At 37.4% G+C, this 18,313-nt stretch overlaps 1 protein-coding gene across 1 annotated transcript in view; it reads left to right on the top strand.

Annotated features, from left to right (window-relative positions):
* Nucleotides 1–927: 927 nt before the first annotated feature.
* The window catches only part of LOC311085884 (uncharacterized protein), a gene marked incomplete at its 5' end in the record, with an annotated part of 58,429 nt that continues 41,043 nt past the window's right edge, over nucleotides 928–18,313 (top strand). Inside the window, 4 exons of the mRNA XM_084118504.1 lie at nucleotides 928–1,042; nucleotides 5,525–5,848; nucleotides 10,364–10,666; nucleotides 10,779–10,895. Of these exons, the coding sequence (XP_083974630.1) occupies nucleotides 928–1,042; nucleotides 5,525–5,848; nucleotides 10,364–10,666; nucleotides 10,779–10,895 (859 nt within the window). The remainder of the gene's footprint in view (nucleotides 1,043–5,524; nucleotides 5,849–10,363; nucleotides 10,667–10,778; nucleotides 10,896–18,313) is intronic.

Below are 18,313 nucleotides of genomic sequence, written 5' to 3'. Positions count from 1 at the left end.
ACAAATAGGCTATGCTTTCTCAAAATATGTAATGAAAGCCATTTTATGGTGAGATAGTTCTAAATTAATGACAAATAACTGTGAATCAATAATTCTAATAATAAACTATAAACGCTGTATATAGGCGCTGTAGCCTACTGCAGGCAATGATAGTCATACGTCATCTCGTCTTCCTCTGTGTGAGCACGAGCTGCATAGACAGACATATTTAGAAAAACATGAAGTTTTGTAGAGGACAGTTCGTTGTTTTTCATTTGAAAACACGTCATCAACCGCGCTATGATGACATTATTTATCAGAAATCGTTCGGACATCTTTTGAGAAATATGATTTCTGAAAGGCAACAAGGGAAAACTGCAACAGCTTGTGAACCCCAGTCAAGTATGGGGGCAGCAGAGACACCCTGCCTATCCAATCCCCAAGCCCAAAAGCCTGGGCCGTTAAACTAACACCCCTTGCTGTGGAGAGCCACACAGTAAGCGAGGGGTTGCCTGGCTCTATGGTTCAAGGAACTAGCCAGGACATTTTTAAACAATTGGTGGGTCAATGTCCAGTCACTGTTGTGAAGATGCGGGGTGTTAAAATAAATTGTTTGATTGACACTGGCTCTATGGTTTCCATGGTAACTGAGAGTTGTTTTTAAACAGCACATTGCAGGCAAGGATGTAGATTCACTGAAGGAGTTTGGTTGGCTGGTGTTAAAAGCAGCAAACGGCCTCGATATCCCATATGGGGGTTATCTAGAGCTAGATATTAATATCCTTAACCAAATTCTTCCAAAACAGGAGCTGTTGGTGGTGAAAGAAACATTTGACACAGAAAGTCAGAAAGAAACTGGTTCCTGGTTTAATCGGTATGAATGCAATTCAAAACTGTCATGACCTTTTGAAGCAACAATTTGGGTCTCAATATTCAAAAAGTTCTAAGATGCAGCAATGTGAGGCTTCTTTGAAACAGGCGTTGGAAATCTGTCATTTGTACAATATACAAAATCAGTCTTTTGTGAACCTGTTGGCCCAAAGTCCAGTCAAGGTGCCAGCAGGTAAGCTTCAATTGGTTTGTGCCACGAGTGGGTACACTTGACTCATGCCAAAGGAGTCTTTGCTTTTAGATCCTCAATAGTGTCCCCAGAAAAAGGACAATTGCTGGTCCCAATTATGAATGTGAGGACTAGTGATGTTATTTGTACCCACATGTTCTACAAGCGTCTGTACATAGGGCTGAAGTGGTGGTCAGTGGAGGGGATCTCGATATTCAGTTTAGCCTATACAGGAAGAACAAAATTGTACGTTTTTTATTGAGCAAAGTAATGTGTCACAGGGGTAACAGCTGCTCAACAAGTTCGGACCCTTAATTTTCCTCTGTTGAATGGCATGGTTTTATTTAATTTAGCCTAAAAGCTTGTTTGATTTGCATTGAGAGATGATCTTAAGGAAAGTACTCCATGCCAATCTCTAGGTACAGGAAGTGCCCACCCGTAGCTTATTTGACGGGACCCATTTAGGCTGTCCGTGGTCAATGCATTAACAGGTCATAATTTATGATTATTAATGTTTTTATTACTTAAAACATGCAGTTATGGTGAAGGCTATGTGATGATGTGGGGCTATTTTAATTCCAAAGGCCAAGCGAACTTTATCAGGATGCATAGTATCCTGGATCCATGAAGTAACTGGCCTTTAAAAATAAAAATCTGCCTGCCTCTATGGGAATTTAACATAGGGGTGTCCAGACTTATGCACCCTGTATTTTAAGGAAGAACATTTATTTATTTACGATACATTATTCATTCACAAAGAAAATAGGTGTCCTTAAAGGATATATATATATATATATATATACATATATATAGTCATAGTTGCTTTGCACAACAGTGTTATATTTATCATATTCAGCATTGATTATTTAATAAACCACGCACATGTTTTCATAGGGAATGTAGAAACTGAAATTGAATAACTTTATGTAACTTTCATGAAGAGTATTTTAAATGGGCTGCAGTCTTTATACAATTTTTCGTGGTAATGTTTTTTTTTTTTTTTTTTTAGGATTTGGTATTTTAGATAATTAGGTATTAGGTATTTTGGATCTGGGCCGACACTATATTGCTGTCTGGTTGCAGTATAGAGCAGTGTTTCTCAACTGATAGGTCTGGTCATGAACCAAATATTGCTCTGACTCTTCTGAGGGAAACAATGTATGCAAATATTTAAATGCAACTAATCTAAACAATCTAATCATGAGATAGTTGGAAAAAAACTCCTAAAGGACAAGTGTTTTGAAAATAGTTTTCCATTTCAGCACATTTTATGTTCATAATTGATGATGCTCATAGTAATATTAATCCATTTCAGCATTTGATTTTGTTTTAGTAGTATTACTTTTACTTTAGAATTGTTAACCATGTAAAATCTGGGTCCTGAAATGAAGCACTGAAGTAGAATGCAAATGTATTATTAGTTATTCTCAGTTAATCTGCGAAAGAGTACTCAATAACAGCTTCTTCATCCCACAAGAACTGCCAAAAAAGCATAAAATCTTGTCTAGACCTGAAATACATGTTCATGCCTGGTCGTTTTCCTGCATGATATGACAAGCTTGCTTGTACTGAGAAGTTTGACTCTTTTCCAACCTGGGAACACCCCATTCTCTGGGAGGCACACATGTACAGCTTGATTCTCCTTCAAGTGGAGCCGTGGACACTCTGCAGACTTATGGTGACCTGATAGTGTGGAAAATTGGACCTCAAAATACTGAAATCATTCAAATGAAATCATTCAAATGGACCAAATAAACGTAACTTTTGTCAGTAATGATGGCCGATTCAGAGAAAACTACAGATAGACAATCAAACTGGATTTCTGACCATCAGAAACATCAGATCTGAACACACTGGTGTCGCGGGTCGTTCCAGACCGCCACATAAAAAGGATCACATATGCAAACGAATTGTTTGAATTACAAGATTATTTATTTATGTCGAAAATTATTTATTTAAAAAACATAAGAGCACGTCTAGGGAATAAAAAGAAAATAATGGTTGAAGACTATAATGAAAAGACTATTGGGAGAACTAAATTCCAAAGAGAGAAAGCATTGTTGAGCAGATTACTACAAACTTTTTTAGGAGAGAGCGGGGCACAACCACAAGTTTGTGTAAACCTACTTTCAGAGTATTTTTTTTTCTCCTGCATTAATTTCACACGTCTAGTACAATTATGTGGTTTAGTTCAGTGTATACGTTTCTCTTGATTTACCCCAAAAGAATGGAAGTGAAATGTGACAACATGCCCCATAGGGGTACATTGTAACATGACCATATGACAGCTTAAAATGCTATCTGATCTAATAAAAAAAATGATATATACAGTATATATATATATATATATATATATATATATATATATATATATATATATATATATATATATATATACAAGACAAACTTAAATAATTTGTCAATAAAATACAATTATTAACTTTTTCATGTAAAATAATGGCATTTTTTAATAATTAAAAATACACTAATTTTTGAGTTTGACATGAACACACCGGAAAATACAGCTATACAGCATATTTAAAACCATAATAATAATTAATAATTTCTGAACATTGACTCACAGTCTTTATTCACCTTTTCTGGTTTCTCAATAGAGTTCATAAAAGTAGGCCTATAGAATAGAATAGCATATGTCTAATAGGGGCTCATTGTAATGCAGTGTGACAACATGCCCCACCTTCACAACTGGGATTTAAACCCTGCTAGTGTCTTCTGCTGGCTAGATCAGCATTAAAGAACTGTTAAAACTGTTAAATAACAGATATAAGATGAAACTGAAGAGATTCAACTGTCTGTGGGACAAAAAAAAAAAAAAATCACAAGTTTAAAAAAGGGGCCTTTGACTGAATAATTTTACTCCTGAGCTTTACAAAAGACAATATCCTTAAAATAAAATAACGCCAGTAACATCTGAATAAATATCTCTAGTTTAGGAGTAATTTATTATGACAAACCCAGTTCAGGTGAATGAATGTATAGTTCGGCTGGCATCCAGGCTAGGTATGTTTATTTATTTGACGGGAAATAAACTCTTATTCTGAAACATTCTCTCTGTACTGATTACGTTATTGTGATTTTCCCATCTTATATTGGAGCAAAGAGTAAAAAAGAGCTGAAACTTATTCAGTGAATATGATTAGCTCTTGTTGAAGCCACTAGAAATCTTCCACCAGCAGAGGTCAGTGTCACAACAGCAATGAATGACCATCAGTCTTCAAATGTCTTTTGACGCTCTTGCTCTCTGAGCTCAATGAATGTGGTTTATTCTCTTCTGTAGATGTTAAAGCAGTAGTGTGTGTGTGTGTGTGTGTGTGTGTGTGTGTGTGTGTGTGTGTGTGTGTGTGTGTGTGTGTGTGTGTGTGTGTGTGTGTGTGTGTGTGTAGATCAGAAGAGCCTGTCAGAAAGCACACAGATCATCTCAGATCTGACACCAGTCACTGATCATAATTCCTCATTCAACACTGATTTCACCAAAACCATCATGCAGTTTAACAAGGTCTTTTAGGTTACAAGATTAATGAATTAACATAAAAATGTCAAATGCATTTGATATAATGAAATGAAATGTGTTCATCATGTAATTTGTTGCCAATAGATGAATCTGCCTACTATAATTGTACTAGAAATGTGTCATAGACACTAAATTAAATCAATAAACTTTTGATTCATCATGTTTTTTTTTTTGTTTTTTTTTATATATATATATAATTATTTAATTGAATGTTATTTAATGTTCAGCCAATCAGTATTTCAATCACTTATTTGAAACATTTGAAAGACATTTATCATTATAGTGTGTGATCCAGCACATGTTTTAGAGTCAGCTCTTGTGTTATTTAGGTCAGTAAATGTGTTTGAACTGAAGGCTTGTGGTTTAATGAACTGGCCGGATGTTCAGTTACTGTGTTTGTGTTCATGAGAGTGTGAGACGTGCATTATTCTCACAAACACAACCTTCTGAGAATCTGATAGACTCAGAAACAACATGAAATTAGAGTTTTCTGATGAAGAGGAATCCAGAATGATGTTGTGATGGAACATTTGTTTATGAAATAAACAGTGAGAGTTTCTGAAATATTAAGAGGAAGAAAATTAATACATTGAACTTTATCTGGAGAGCGAGACAGAGAACAGAGACTACTAAAACCAGCTTGCTTTTCATTTAGCAGTTTAGACTTTGGAAGTAGCTGAACTTTTTAATCAGGAAGTTGTTCTTCTGACTCTCGGCTGGACGTTTGTTTCTGTCACGATGTCTTCTCATCTGTGTGTTCTGATTCTGTTTGTTCTGAGCGGTGAGAAACTCTTAACAGTTTTAATCAGCAGTAGTCTATCATTTATTTAAACACAAATACATTTTTACAAGAGATAAAAATGTTTTACCTTTTAGAAGTGCATGATTAAACAGGAAATGAGATTATATAAAGTCTCTGTCTGATAATTATATATTTTTTATATCTTGTTTAGGTGTGTTTGGAGTTGAGACAGATGAAATGAAGTCAGTGTCAGTGACTGAGGGAGATTCTGTCACTCTAAACACTGATATTAAAGTACAGAGAGATGATCAGATACTGTGGATGTTTGGACCTAAAGACACTCGTATTGCTGAAATCCACAGACAGAACATCTATATGGATGACACTGATATGATATTTGAGAAAATACTCCAGATGGACAGTCAAACTGGATCTCTGACCATCAGAAACATCAGATCTGAACACTCTGGACTTTATAAACTAACCGTCACCACCAGAGGAACTTCATACAAGAGATACAGTGTGACTGTCTATGGTGAGTAAATTGAATAATATAGTACTTTTTCTCTGAAGGATGTGTTTAATATACGGCAAAGACAGTAAAATATGACCGATGATCCTTTTTATTTATTGGTTATAGGGAACTACAAAATAAATTATGTTATTTTGTCGTATTTTAATTGTTTAATTAAAAAATAATTGAATTATTTTAATGTGATAGTGTTTTAGAAAGTGAGAATATGAAATGCATCAGGAAACTCGCCTCCTTGTGTTACTATTGGGTTTTTCTGGTAGAAACATTCACCAAACTTTACAAAACAATATAACTTTGAAAATAACATTATCATCCGATTATCTTTTTTAGTATCTTGTTGAAGTTATTGTGGCACATCTGTACAAATTTGTTTCATTAATTGGTCTGCAATTATTAAAAATCTTCCGATACTTCATAAATTATATGTATATACTGTATACATATACTGTACATATATATATATATATATATATATATATATATATATATATAGTGCAATGCATAAGTGAATACACCCATGCTAAAGTTGACTAAAAAGAGGAATAAAAAATCATATTTTGGAAATTTTAATGCCTTAATTAAAAAAATTAGGAAAAATCCAACCTTTAAGGACACCAATTTTCTTTGTGAATGAATAATGTATCGTAAATAAATAAATGTTATTCCTTAAAATACATGGTGCATAAGTGAGTACACCCCTATATTAAATTCCCATAGAGGCAGGCAGATTTTTATTTTTAAGTATTTAAAAAAAAAAAAAATTAGGATACTATGCATCCTGATAAAGTTCCCTTGGCCTTTGGAATTAAAATAGCCCCACATCATCACATAGCCTTCACCATACCTAGAGATTGGCATGGGGTACTTTCCATAAGATCATCTCTCAATGCAAATCAAACCAGCTATTAGGCTAACTGAAATAAAACCATGCCAATCTCTAGGTATGGTGAAGGCTATGTGATGATGTGGGGCTATTTTAATTCCAAAGGCCAAGGGAACTTTATCAGGATGCATAGTATCCTAATTTTTTTTTTTTTTAAATACTTAAAAATAAAAATCTGCCTGCCTCTATGGGAATTTAACATAGGGGTGTACTCACTTATGCACCGTGTATTTTAAGGAAGAACATTTATTTATTTACGATACATTATTCATTCACAAAGAAAATTGGTGTCCTTAAAGGTTGGATTTTTCCTAATTTTTTAAATTAAGGCATTAAGTTCAATTTCCAAAATATGATTTTTTATTCCTCTTTTTAGTCAACTTTAGCATGGGTGTATTCACTTATGCATTGCACTGTATATATATATACATTTACATTTTTACATTTAGTCATTTAGCAGACGCTTTTATCCAAAGCGACTTACAAATTAGGACCAAATTAAGCGAGTCATCATGAAGAGGCAAAAACAACAACAACGCAAGAAGTGCTCAAAATACGAAGTTCAGGCATTATTCAGAGTAGCATAAGCACGATAAGTGAGGTTTTAGAGGGAAAGGTTTTTATTTATTTATTTATTTTATTTTTTTATGAAGTTAAGTGCTCACGGAAGAGATGGGTTTTCAGCTGTTTTTTGAATGTTGTCAGGGATTCTGCATTCCGGATGAGGATGGGGAGAGTGTTCCACCAGCATGGAACTGTGAATGAGAATGTTCTGGAAAGTGATTTTGTGGCTTTCTGTGATGGAACCACGAGACGTCGCTCGTTGATCGATCGTAGGTGTCTGGTAGGGATGTAGGCTCGTAGGAGTGAGTGAAAGTAGGAGGGAGCTGAGCCTGTGATAGATCTGTAAGCAAGCGTCAATGCCTTGAAATTGATGCGAGCAGCGAGCAGCGAGAGGTAGCCAGTGCAGAGAGATGAACAGAGGAGTGACGTGGGCCCTCTTGGGCTCGTTGAAGACAAGACGAGCTGCAGCGTTCTGGATCATCTGTAGAGGTTTGGTTGCTCATGATGGAAGTCCAGCCAGAAGAGCATTGCAGTAGTCAAGCCTAGAAATGACCAGGGCCTGGACGAGGAGTTGTGTTGCGTGCTCAGTTAGGAAAGGCCTGATCTTCCTGATGTTGTGCAGCGCAAACCTGCATGATCGAGCTGTCTTTGAAATGTGATCTGTGAAAGTCAGCTGGTCATCAAACATTACTCCCAGATTTCTGACCGACCTTGATGGGGGGATTGATGATGAATCTAGCTGGATAGTGAGGTCGTGCTGTAGAGACGGATTGGCAGGGAGGACGAGAAGCTCAGTCTTTGCCAGGTTGAGCTGCAGGTGATGTTCCTTCATCCATGTGGAGATGTCCGCCAGACAGCTTGAGATCCGTGCAGCTACTGTGGGATCATCTGGTTGAAATGAGAGGAAGAGTTGTGTGTCATCAGCATAGCAGTGGTAGGAAAAACCGTGTGCCTGTATGATGTGTCCCAGTGATGTAGTGTAGATGGAGAAGAGCAGGGGACCAAGAACTGAACCCTGGGGAACCCCTGTGGTCAGTTGATGTGCTCTGGATACCTCGCCTCTCCATGCGACCTTGAAGGACCTACCTGTGAGATAGGACTCAACCAGTCGAGTGAAGTTCCTGTGATGCCCAGTGATGAGAGGCTGGACATAAGGATCTGATGGTTCACAGTGTCGAAGGCAGCAGACAGATCCAGGAGAATGAGGACTGAAGATTTGGAAGCAGCTTTTGCAATCCGTAGGGCTTCTGTGACCGACAGTAATGCAGTCTCAGTTGAATGCCCTTTCTTGAAGCCAGATTGGTTGACATCCAGCTGGTTGTTTAGACAAGAAGGATGTTACTTGGTTGAAAACAGCTCTTTCAAGTGTTTTCGCAATGAATGGTAGGAGAGAGATAGGTCTGTAATTCTCTACAAATGATGTGTCTAGTGTTGTTTTTTTCAGCAGTGGAGTTACCCGAGCCTGCTTGAATGCTGTAGGGAAGGTGCCAGTATGGAGGGATGAGTTGATGATGTGTGTGAGTGCTGGTAGAAGTGTGGGAGAGATGGCTTGTAGAAGGTGTGAGGGGATGGGGTCTAGAGGGCAGGTGGTAGGATGACTGGAGAGGAGAAGTATACTTCTTCCTCGGTTAGCGGAGAAAAGGAGGACAGAGGGTTATTGGCTGTGGAAGGGGTCAGTCTGGGTTCCTGTGTGTGTGGAGCTGAGAATTGACTGCTGATAGTTGTTGTTTTGTTGGTGAAGAAGTTCGCAAAATCGTCGGCAGTTAAAGAGGAGGTGGGAGGTGGTGGAGGTGGACAGAGGAGAGAGTTGAATGTCTTGAAGAGTAATCGTGTGTTGGAGGAGCTGTTGATCTTGTTGTGGAAGTATGAAGATTTTGCAGTATGAGCATCAACAGAAAAGGACGAGAGGAGAGATTTATACATACTCAGGTCAGATGAGTCTTTTGATTTGCGCCATTTCCTCTCTGCTGCCCTGAGTTCGGTCCGGTGTTCACGAAGAACCTCAGATAGCCAGGGGTTAGAAGGAGTAGCGCGTGCTGGCCTGGAGGAGAGAGGGCAGATATTGTCTAGAGAAGAGGTCAGAGTGGAGCATAAGGTATCCGTTGCAGTATTCACATCCAGAGATGAGAATTGTGAGGGTGGGGGAAGAGAAGATGACACGGCAGAGGAAAGATGGGAGGGGGAAAGTGAGCGCAGGTTTCGCCTGAAGGTGACTGGTGGTGGGGTTGGTGGTGCAGGGGTAGTGAGTTGTAGACTGAAAGTAATGAGGAAATGATCTGAAACATGGAGAGGTCTTACCAGGATGTTGTCTGTGGTGCAGTTGCGTGTGTAAACCAGGTCCAGTTGGTTGCCTGATTTGTGAGTACCTGTGGTGATGTGTCGTTTGAGATCGAAGGAGGCTAGGAGAGAGGTGAAGTCTGTTGCATGTGGTTTTTCAAGATGAATGTTGAAGTCACCGAAGACTAGAAGTGGGGTGCCGTCCTCAGGGAAAGAGGATAGCAGCACATCCAGCTCCTCTACAAAGTTACCCAGCTGACCTGGGGGGCGATAAATGACTACAATATGGATCTTACTGGGAGTTGTAAGTGTGATAGCATGATATTCAAATGAGTTGTTGTTGCATAGAGAAGAGAGCGCTGAGTATTTCCAATTGTTGGAAACGAGAAGCCCTGTCCCGCCACCCCTCCCAGACTGGCGAGGGGAGTGAGAAAAGGAGAAATTGCTAGAGAGAGCAGCGGGGGTTGCTGAGTCTTCTGGTTGAATCCAGGTCTCAGTCAGGCCCAGGATACTGAGAGTAGAATGAGATGCAAAGGCTGGAATGAAGTCAGCTTTGTTGACTGCTGACTGACAATTCCATAGACCCACGGAAAGAAAGAGAGGAGTGTGTGAGGATGAGAGAATGGGACGCAGATTAGCAGTATCGCGCTGCCTTGTGCGCGTGATGAAAGGGCGTTGTCACAATATGAACAATATGAATATATATATATATATATATATATATATATATATATATATATATATATATATATATATATATTGTAATAAATCTCTTCTTTCGTGTTTTCCAGCTCCTCTTCCCATTCCCGTCATCACCAGAGACTCTTCAATCTGTTCATCATCATCGTCATCATCATCAGAGTCCAGATGTTCACTGGTGTGTTCAGTGTTGAATGTGAGTGATGTGACTCTCTCCTGGTACAAAGGAATCAGTGTATTGTCCAGCATCAGTGTGTGTGATCTCAGCATCAGTCTCTCTCTACCTCTGGAGGTGGAATATCAGGATAAAAACACTTACAGCTGTGTGATCAACAATCCCATCAGAAACCAGACCACACATCTGGACATCAGTCGACTCTGTCACACATGTGTAGGTACGGCAGCAGCAACATTTTCAACATATTTTCTTTATAAATGTGCAGTTCATATTGTGTCTGTATGAAGTCTGACTAAAAGGATTGACCATTTTCTCTTTCTTTATTACAGAACCGACTTCATCTCATTTGATATTCATTATAACAGTAGTTTGTGCGCTTCTGCTGTTCATTTCTGCGTGTGTGTTTTACTGTTGCTGCAAGAAATGCAACCGAGAAAAAACAGAGGGCAAGTATCACTATATTACTAAGTGAACAGACAAAGGAAACCCACTCTTTTTATGCAAATTAGTTTTACAACTTAGAGCCTAAATTTAATTTTGAAAAATTGTAATAGTTCTAAAATGAAAATTATGCTTATTATAGAATAGAAAATATATCAGTGTGAAATGTCACCTGATGAAATATCATATATTAATGTTAAAAACACTGAAAATCTCCATGTGTGTGTTCACCTTCAAATTGTTCCTTTATATAAGAAAATACAGCATGCCCATTTTTATGGCAGTAACATAATAATTCCTGGTAGCTCAATAGCTTTAAACTCTTTTTTAGATTTTGATGATTTTCTTAAAAAATGATCATTTGAATTGGTATTGTACCTGGCTAGTAAAATTCCAAAAAAATCTCCACATATTCCATATGCTCCATATATTCCTAAATGTGTATTTTAGATGCATATCTCAGTTTACTTATTGTAGAAACTAAATCCAAATTAATCCATCCATGACCTGGTTTAGCAGATTTACCTTTCCTGGTGGAATCAATACATATTTCTATTGATGATCACCTTGGTTATTGTTTGGGTTTAGAGCACATTTTTTGGTTAAAAAAATTACATTATGTTCCTTGAAATTGATCCGGAACTTTGGCCGAATCAAGTATCAGGAGGCACAGGCAATTATACATGAAATGAAAGTCAATGATCACGCCGAGAGAGGAGTGGCTCTGATTCAATAATACAATGGCTATCTCACACACACTGGCTGCTGAGCATCAGAAATGAGGGATTGTTGAAAACTTTGTGCTTTTTTGAGATTGTTGTCATTGTTGTCATGTCAGTGTTGCTCTGATTTCAATAAAATGTAGTTCATTTGCAGCAACTTTTAATATTTAATATTAATACTTGCATATCACAATAACGCCGCACAGCTTAACATAGGCAATCTTCCACATGATTGAGCTACCTCTAAATATCATTTTTTTTGTCAACATTTTTGCATATTTCCAATTTTGAAGTTAAAATGAACAGTTTAAGAGGTTAAGACACAAACATTTTGTACACAAAAAAAAAATTGACTTGATAAGGACCACCCTAATATCTATGCAACTTCCATGAAGTAAAATCACTAAAAGCCTTCCTTCCGCTGGAAAAAAAATAGTCCCTGACCGTAAACAGCAACAGATGTTACATACATTATTTCGCCATTAGATGGCGGCAAAAACTGTTTATGATTGAGTCTGCCAGTAGAGAAGACTTTTACATTAAAAGGACCCAAACTTGTGAACACGGAAAAGCAAGACGCAACTGACAAATTCCTAGGGCACGGGAAATACAATAGGACAAGATATCGCAGCGGACATTCAAACTGTTTTTTTATTTTTATTATGAATATCCACAACTTTCCTGCGAGTCTTAATGGGCGTCGCCATGACACTCGATACTTCCTGTTGCCGGTATCTCAGTTCCGGTTTAGCGTAACGCTTAATGAAGCTTGCACACAAGGGATACTCGCGTCGCGGTACAAACGGGTGAAACTGATTACTGACAAGTAGTAATGCTGACAGATAAGCAACCGTGTGTGTCAGGTGCACAAACAACACGCGAAAACTGAAGGATTTTATGAATGGGAGCTGTTTCCAACACGGACCCTCTACGCAGAAAGAGTGTTTCTTGTAACGCTACTTAGAAAAAACTGCAGTACAACTGTATATATATTTTTAAGTGGTATGTTTATTGTTTTCAATAATTTGAAAATTAATTCGAGAATTAACTTGAATGTGCAGCAATTTGTACAAATAGAGAGTATGTTGGCCTACTATATTTGTTGTAGACATTAAATAAGAGCATTTAGTTTCATATTTGTTCAAATATTATAATGTAATTTTTTTCATCTATGTTGATTATGAAAAGTGAACACCATGATCATCTTCATCTTTGCAGCAGACACTGATAGAAAACACTAGTTTATTAATAAAAATCAATGCACGCGTGTCACTGGATTTACAAATGCACATCTTGCTTATTGCACGCACACTCGGCACATATGATGTCGAAATAACGAGATATTGTGTTGAAATAACTATTAATAATAATAATAAATCTTTAATAATATTTGATTGAATGCCGAATGCTGTGCTTGTTCAATTTAATAAAATTAATACTTTAATTATGATCATTAAATTAATTGAATATTAAATATTAAGTGGCCAATTTTTGCTCATTTATTAAAAGTATTAATATATATATATATAGCACACCCTCAGCACACGTTAAAAAATTATCTGGCGCCGCCCCTGGTTATAACGGCCCACGTATTAAAAATGATTGGGTCTAAATTGGGCTCGGGCTCATAATTACAGTTAATGTGTCGGGCCGGGCTCGGACACAACGGGCTCAGGTAGGGTCGGGCTTGATTTTTTGGGCCCGATCTAAGCTCTACTCCTCATTATCCAAGCAAATTGTTTGGGCTTGTTGAGGCTCTCTGATAGCGGTATCTTCAGGCTAGCGTAAACCGGAAGTTCGTTACCGGCTTGTTCTACGTTGCCATAGCGATCACGGGAAAGGTCAGAGTTCGGGAAAGTCGTGGATAGGACTGACCTGAAAGAAAATGCCATATCTACTGTAAATGCAGGTACACTCGCTTGGCCTACTCGATCTCTCACAATACTCTCCTGTCTCCTCTAGCTTCAATGAACAATATCAATGAGATCAAACTTTTAAATTGCTAAGAGTGGTTGCTTGGGGTGTTGTGTAGTAATACATAGAACCGCAGTAGGGGTTCAGCGAAAAATCGGCAGCTGGCAGCAGGAAGTAGCTGCCGCTGGTAGCTGACGTCAGCTGCCGTTAATAACCGGAAGTCGGAGCTGGATGCCGCTTTTAGCAAGGCAAATAAATTATTATATCAATGTATATATATAATTTTAGTACTTATTTAAATAAAATACTACTTGTAATTATTTTGTAATTGATTTTAAAAGGTTTATCAAACATAAATTAAGTAACGAAGATCATAGACAGTACAAAAAACAAACATTAAGCTACACTTGAAATTATGAATTTGTACGTGTATAAATATAATTTGTGTACATGTTTGTCAAATAATGAAATATATACATAAATAAATGCCTATATAATAATATTGTATATTTATTAAACGTACATAAACATTCATTAAACAAATAATGAAAGTCCAGTCTAAAAGAAAAAAAAAAAACATTTTCTCAATGACCTTTATTTAAAAATCATATTTTGCTATCATTTAAGTTCAGTTTTACATTTGTAGTATTTCAATACATTCTTGTCTTTGTTTTATAAAACAGCTGTAACTTTGAAAACAGGCTTGATATTTGTTGTTCTGAAATCAGAATGAATCAAATAAGTAAAAATTTACTGAAGAATAGTTTCATCGGTAGAGCCAGGCGTCAAATTCTCACAGGGTCGCAGGCCAGAGACTCTACTGTACACAAAATCTCACACCAGTTATACCATTGCCAAGGGCATGATTGGCATCAGTACATACAGGTTGGCTACTTCTCATTGGCAAAAGAACAAAGTTAAAACAATTCTACACTTATGGATAGATAGGAGGGTAAGTCGACATTGTCATCCGAGTCCAAGATGGTCCGGTGATGACCTCGGAGGTCATAGAAAGGCGTCTTGGGGTTAGCTGCTGCATATCACAAGACCTGCACAGAGCATTCAACACACACACACACACACACACACACAAACACAATGGAATCGCAGTTCCTCCAAAAGTAGTACAGATAATGTTCACTTTAAAGAATTACACATAAAAGTACAATTCTGTGAATCAGATCACATAGTGTTTAACCCCTGTAACCTTAAGATTAGTAAGAAAGACAGATGTTAGAAAAAGATAGATAAGTTAGAAAGAAATAAAAGAGACAGACAGACGTTAGAAAAAGAAAGAAAGAAAATAAAGAAAGACAGATGTTATAAAAAGAAAGAAAGAAAGAAAAGAAAGAAAGAAAGAAAGAAAGAAAGAAAGAAAGAAAGAAAGAAAGAAAGAAAGAAAGAAAGAAAGAGAAACTTTAGAGTAATGTTGCTGTCAGAGCATAAACAATATCTGCAATATGAATAAGTTACGACGATCAAAGTTCAAAGCAAAGGGAGATTATTTTTTTTTTTATTTTTTTTTTTACAGAAATCACTTTAAGGACTACAACAAACAACTGGTGGGGACTACACAAGCTTCCTTCTAGGCTAGTGACATCACTAACCTTAACACACACACACCTGAAAAACAAAATTCATTGGGATCAGCCTGATGTCTTTTGATGACAATTATTATGGATGTTGGGTTATCCGTAAAATAAATGTTGTTATGGGGAAACAAAACCACCGTAATAACTTACCATTAGCATGAATACACTGCAGTCCACAGATCCCAACTAAGCTGGAACACCCTGGAAAAAAAAAAAATTCTAAATGGAAAAACTAACATTTTATTTATACACTAAAGATAGCAAAGAAATCAAAATTGTTGTAACATGAAATCAATACCTTATTTTTAACAAGCTTCCAAGATCCCGGATCCATCTTTATTGCAATTGAGCTTAAAAAGAAGGGGGAAAAAGTTAGTTATTTTATACACACGAGAGAAAGAGAGAGATGAACTCCGTGTTGAACCACTTAGCCATGTTGCAGTAGTAGACAGTAGCATACCTGAACTAGGGAGCAGGTGTAATTTATTTTTTAAATGCCACTGTCTATGCCTATCTAAAGCCAGAGAACAAAGTGTTGAACTGAACCACTGAACTAATATGTACAATTTTGAAGCCCGGTTTCACAGATAGGGTTTAGATTATGCCAGGATTAGGCCTTAGTGCAATTAGGACTTTCATAAATATGCCTTAGAAAAAACATTACTGTTGTGAATCTTAAAAGAAACAATGGCACTGATATTTTAAGATATGCAAGTGTAATTTGCTTTCAGTTAAACATGCATTTTAGTCTGGGACTAGTTTGAGCCTTGTCTGTGAAACTGGGGGTGAAAGTTATATGGAAAAAGTGAACAGTTCCAGTATATTTTGAATAGATTAGGGCTAGGGGAATTAACGCGTTAATCTTTGCGATTAATTTGAAATGTTTAACGCGTTAAAAAAAATAACGCAATTGACGCGGCACTTTTTTTTTTGCCTCGTTTTAATGATTTCCTGTTGCGTCTGCTATTAAAAAGGCCGAAATATGCCGTCCCACCCCTCCATGTTCGGCGGTCAGGTTTCATTCTCGGGCAGCTTTCATGAGCGGGTCTTTTCCACTCGGTATGTGCGTCGCGCTCTGTGCTCCGTGAAATTTCTCTGTTGACTTCTGTTTGCTGGGCTGGTATAGTCATGCTGGGCAACAATGGTAAAATGACCTGCTCTGATCACATGCTCAGGTAATAATAGCTTTGTAGGACTATATTTTGTTTTAATAATTAATAAAATAATAATAATAATAATAATAATAATAATAATCTGTTAAATTGATTATGTTGATTGATTATTGAAAAATAATAATATATTGATATATTGATGTTTAATATTTTAATATAGGGCTATTTTCTGTTCCCTTTTTTTCCTGTGTTGTTTAATTAGGTGATTCTAAGTTTAAATATTGATGATTACAAGCTTGGGGGAAGCGCAATTAATTGCAATTAATTACAGAAATTGTGCAATTAATTAGTTAATTTTTTTTAATCGATTCCCAGCCCTAGAATAGATATATATAAAATAATTCTGGTATATATTCTGGTCTCATCTGGTGATTGGGTCCCATCCAAAACATGATCAAACTAAGTTTAAACGGAGACAAGTGAAGTCAATTAGAAGCACTCACTTCCTGATGGCTGAGTGTACTGCGCAGACTCAAACTGAGCTTGACGACGCAGATGTGATGTGAGCAGCCCTTCTGTCTTCTAGTAGCTGTGCCCAGAGAAATCTGAATCATTCCCTTCCGAAACTTGCAGAGACGGAGAGTGTGAGTAGGAGGTGTCCATGAGCTAGGAGCAGGAGAAACTTTTGCTAAGTATTCTGATTAATTATTTTGTCATTTTGCCTCCACATCCCCCCGATTGCCCGCGAGCTTCTCCTCCTGTCCATACAGTAATTTCTCTACTGTGCGACAGAGAGTCGCGTGGTTATGACGCAATCGTTAGCCTATTTTTACAAAAACTGCTTCTACTGGGCCATAACGTAAGATACAAGGTAATGGAGCCTTTTATACATTTTCGTGTTTCTTTAGAAATAAATAATGGACAAATGGCGTCTTTAAACGCCTCAGATATAGTCATTCGCTGTCAAAGTGACGCCAAAATGAATGGGAGTCAATGGAATGCTAACAGCAGGTGACGGTCTGCTAATCAATGGCGGCGCCCGGGGAAGCTTCAATGTTTTCCGGAACGCTGCCCCCCTGGTTTCGAGCCACAGTGAATCATTTTAAAGTCTGCGTGAACAGGAAGTTGCAAACAACTTTTCTCCAGTGTTGTGACGTATTTCCCAGTGAAAAGGAATATTGAACAGAGGGCAGGGTTTTACTCTAGTGCTCCTCCTCTCCATCTCTGCTCATAGCAGACTAACGGTTTGAGGGGAGTGGTTAAGCGTTTCCAAACCCAAGCCGTCAAACCTACGTCATCAGAGAAGGAACGCCATTCCAGACCGGAAGTAACTTTTCAGATTTTGATTAAAGATTACTACGGCAAAAAAAAAATTATGTGTATTAACTTGCAAGGATTCATTTTTCACCACAAGACTAGTAATATGCACTAACAAAATAAATAGGGTCAATTTTGATTTCAGTTGTACTTTAATTCCGTTATGTGCTGTTCCTGAACTCTTCGAGATAAACAAAGCTTTTGAAACTTTGAATCAATTGAACTTGGCACGATTAGATTATATGCTCCTCTTGAACTTTCACTCACTACGGAAGAGTAATATTTTAATGAAAAGAATTAATAACAGATTAGAATTGTTCCCAATTGGTGCAACTGAGGTGCTTATGTTCTGTTGACAGTTGGTTAGCCTACTCTTTTTGCAGTTTGATGGAGATCGGGGATTTTGATGGGGAGGGAGATGACCAAGGATACACATACCTCGACTTGATGGCGGTAAGGTAATCTTATAATACACACAGGTAGATGAACTGGAGACGCTGGAGATAGTGATGTTATGTGACACTGAAGCTTCAAAGCGTGCTTATCGAGACGCAGCGCAATTTCTCATGAGTATTGTTTTCAGAAACACGTGATCAATGAAGCTTTGCTTTCTTTCCAGTCACGTCACGTGAATGCTGCACTTTTGCATGTTGGAATGTTTGAACCCAGACCACTACTCGACTGGTTTATGGAAGTTCAAGTCCATCTAATAACATATATTGCATGACCATATTTTCTGCCATATAAGCAGTATAAAACCATAAAA

This window comes from Abramis brama (genome assembly GCF_963993115.1).
Source record: "Abramis brama genome assembly, chromosome: 6".
Classification (NCBI taxonomy): Eukaryota; Metazoa; Chordata; class Actinopteri; order Cypriniformes; family Leuciscidae; genus Abramis; species Abramis brama.
This window is presented reverse-complemented; position numbering and strand designations above follow the sequence as displayed.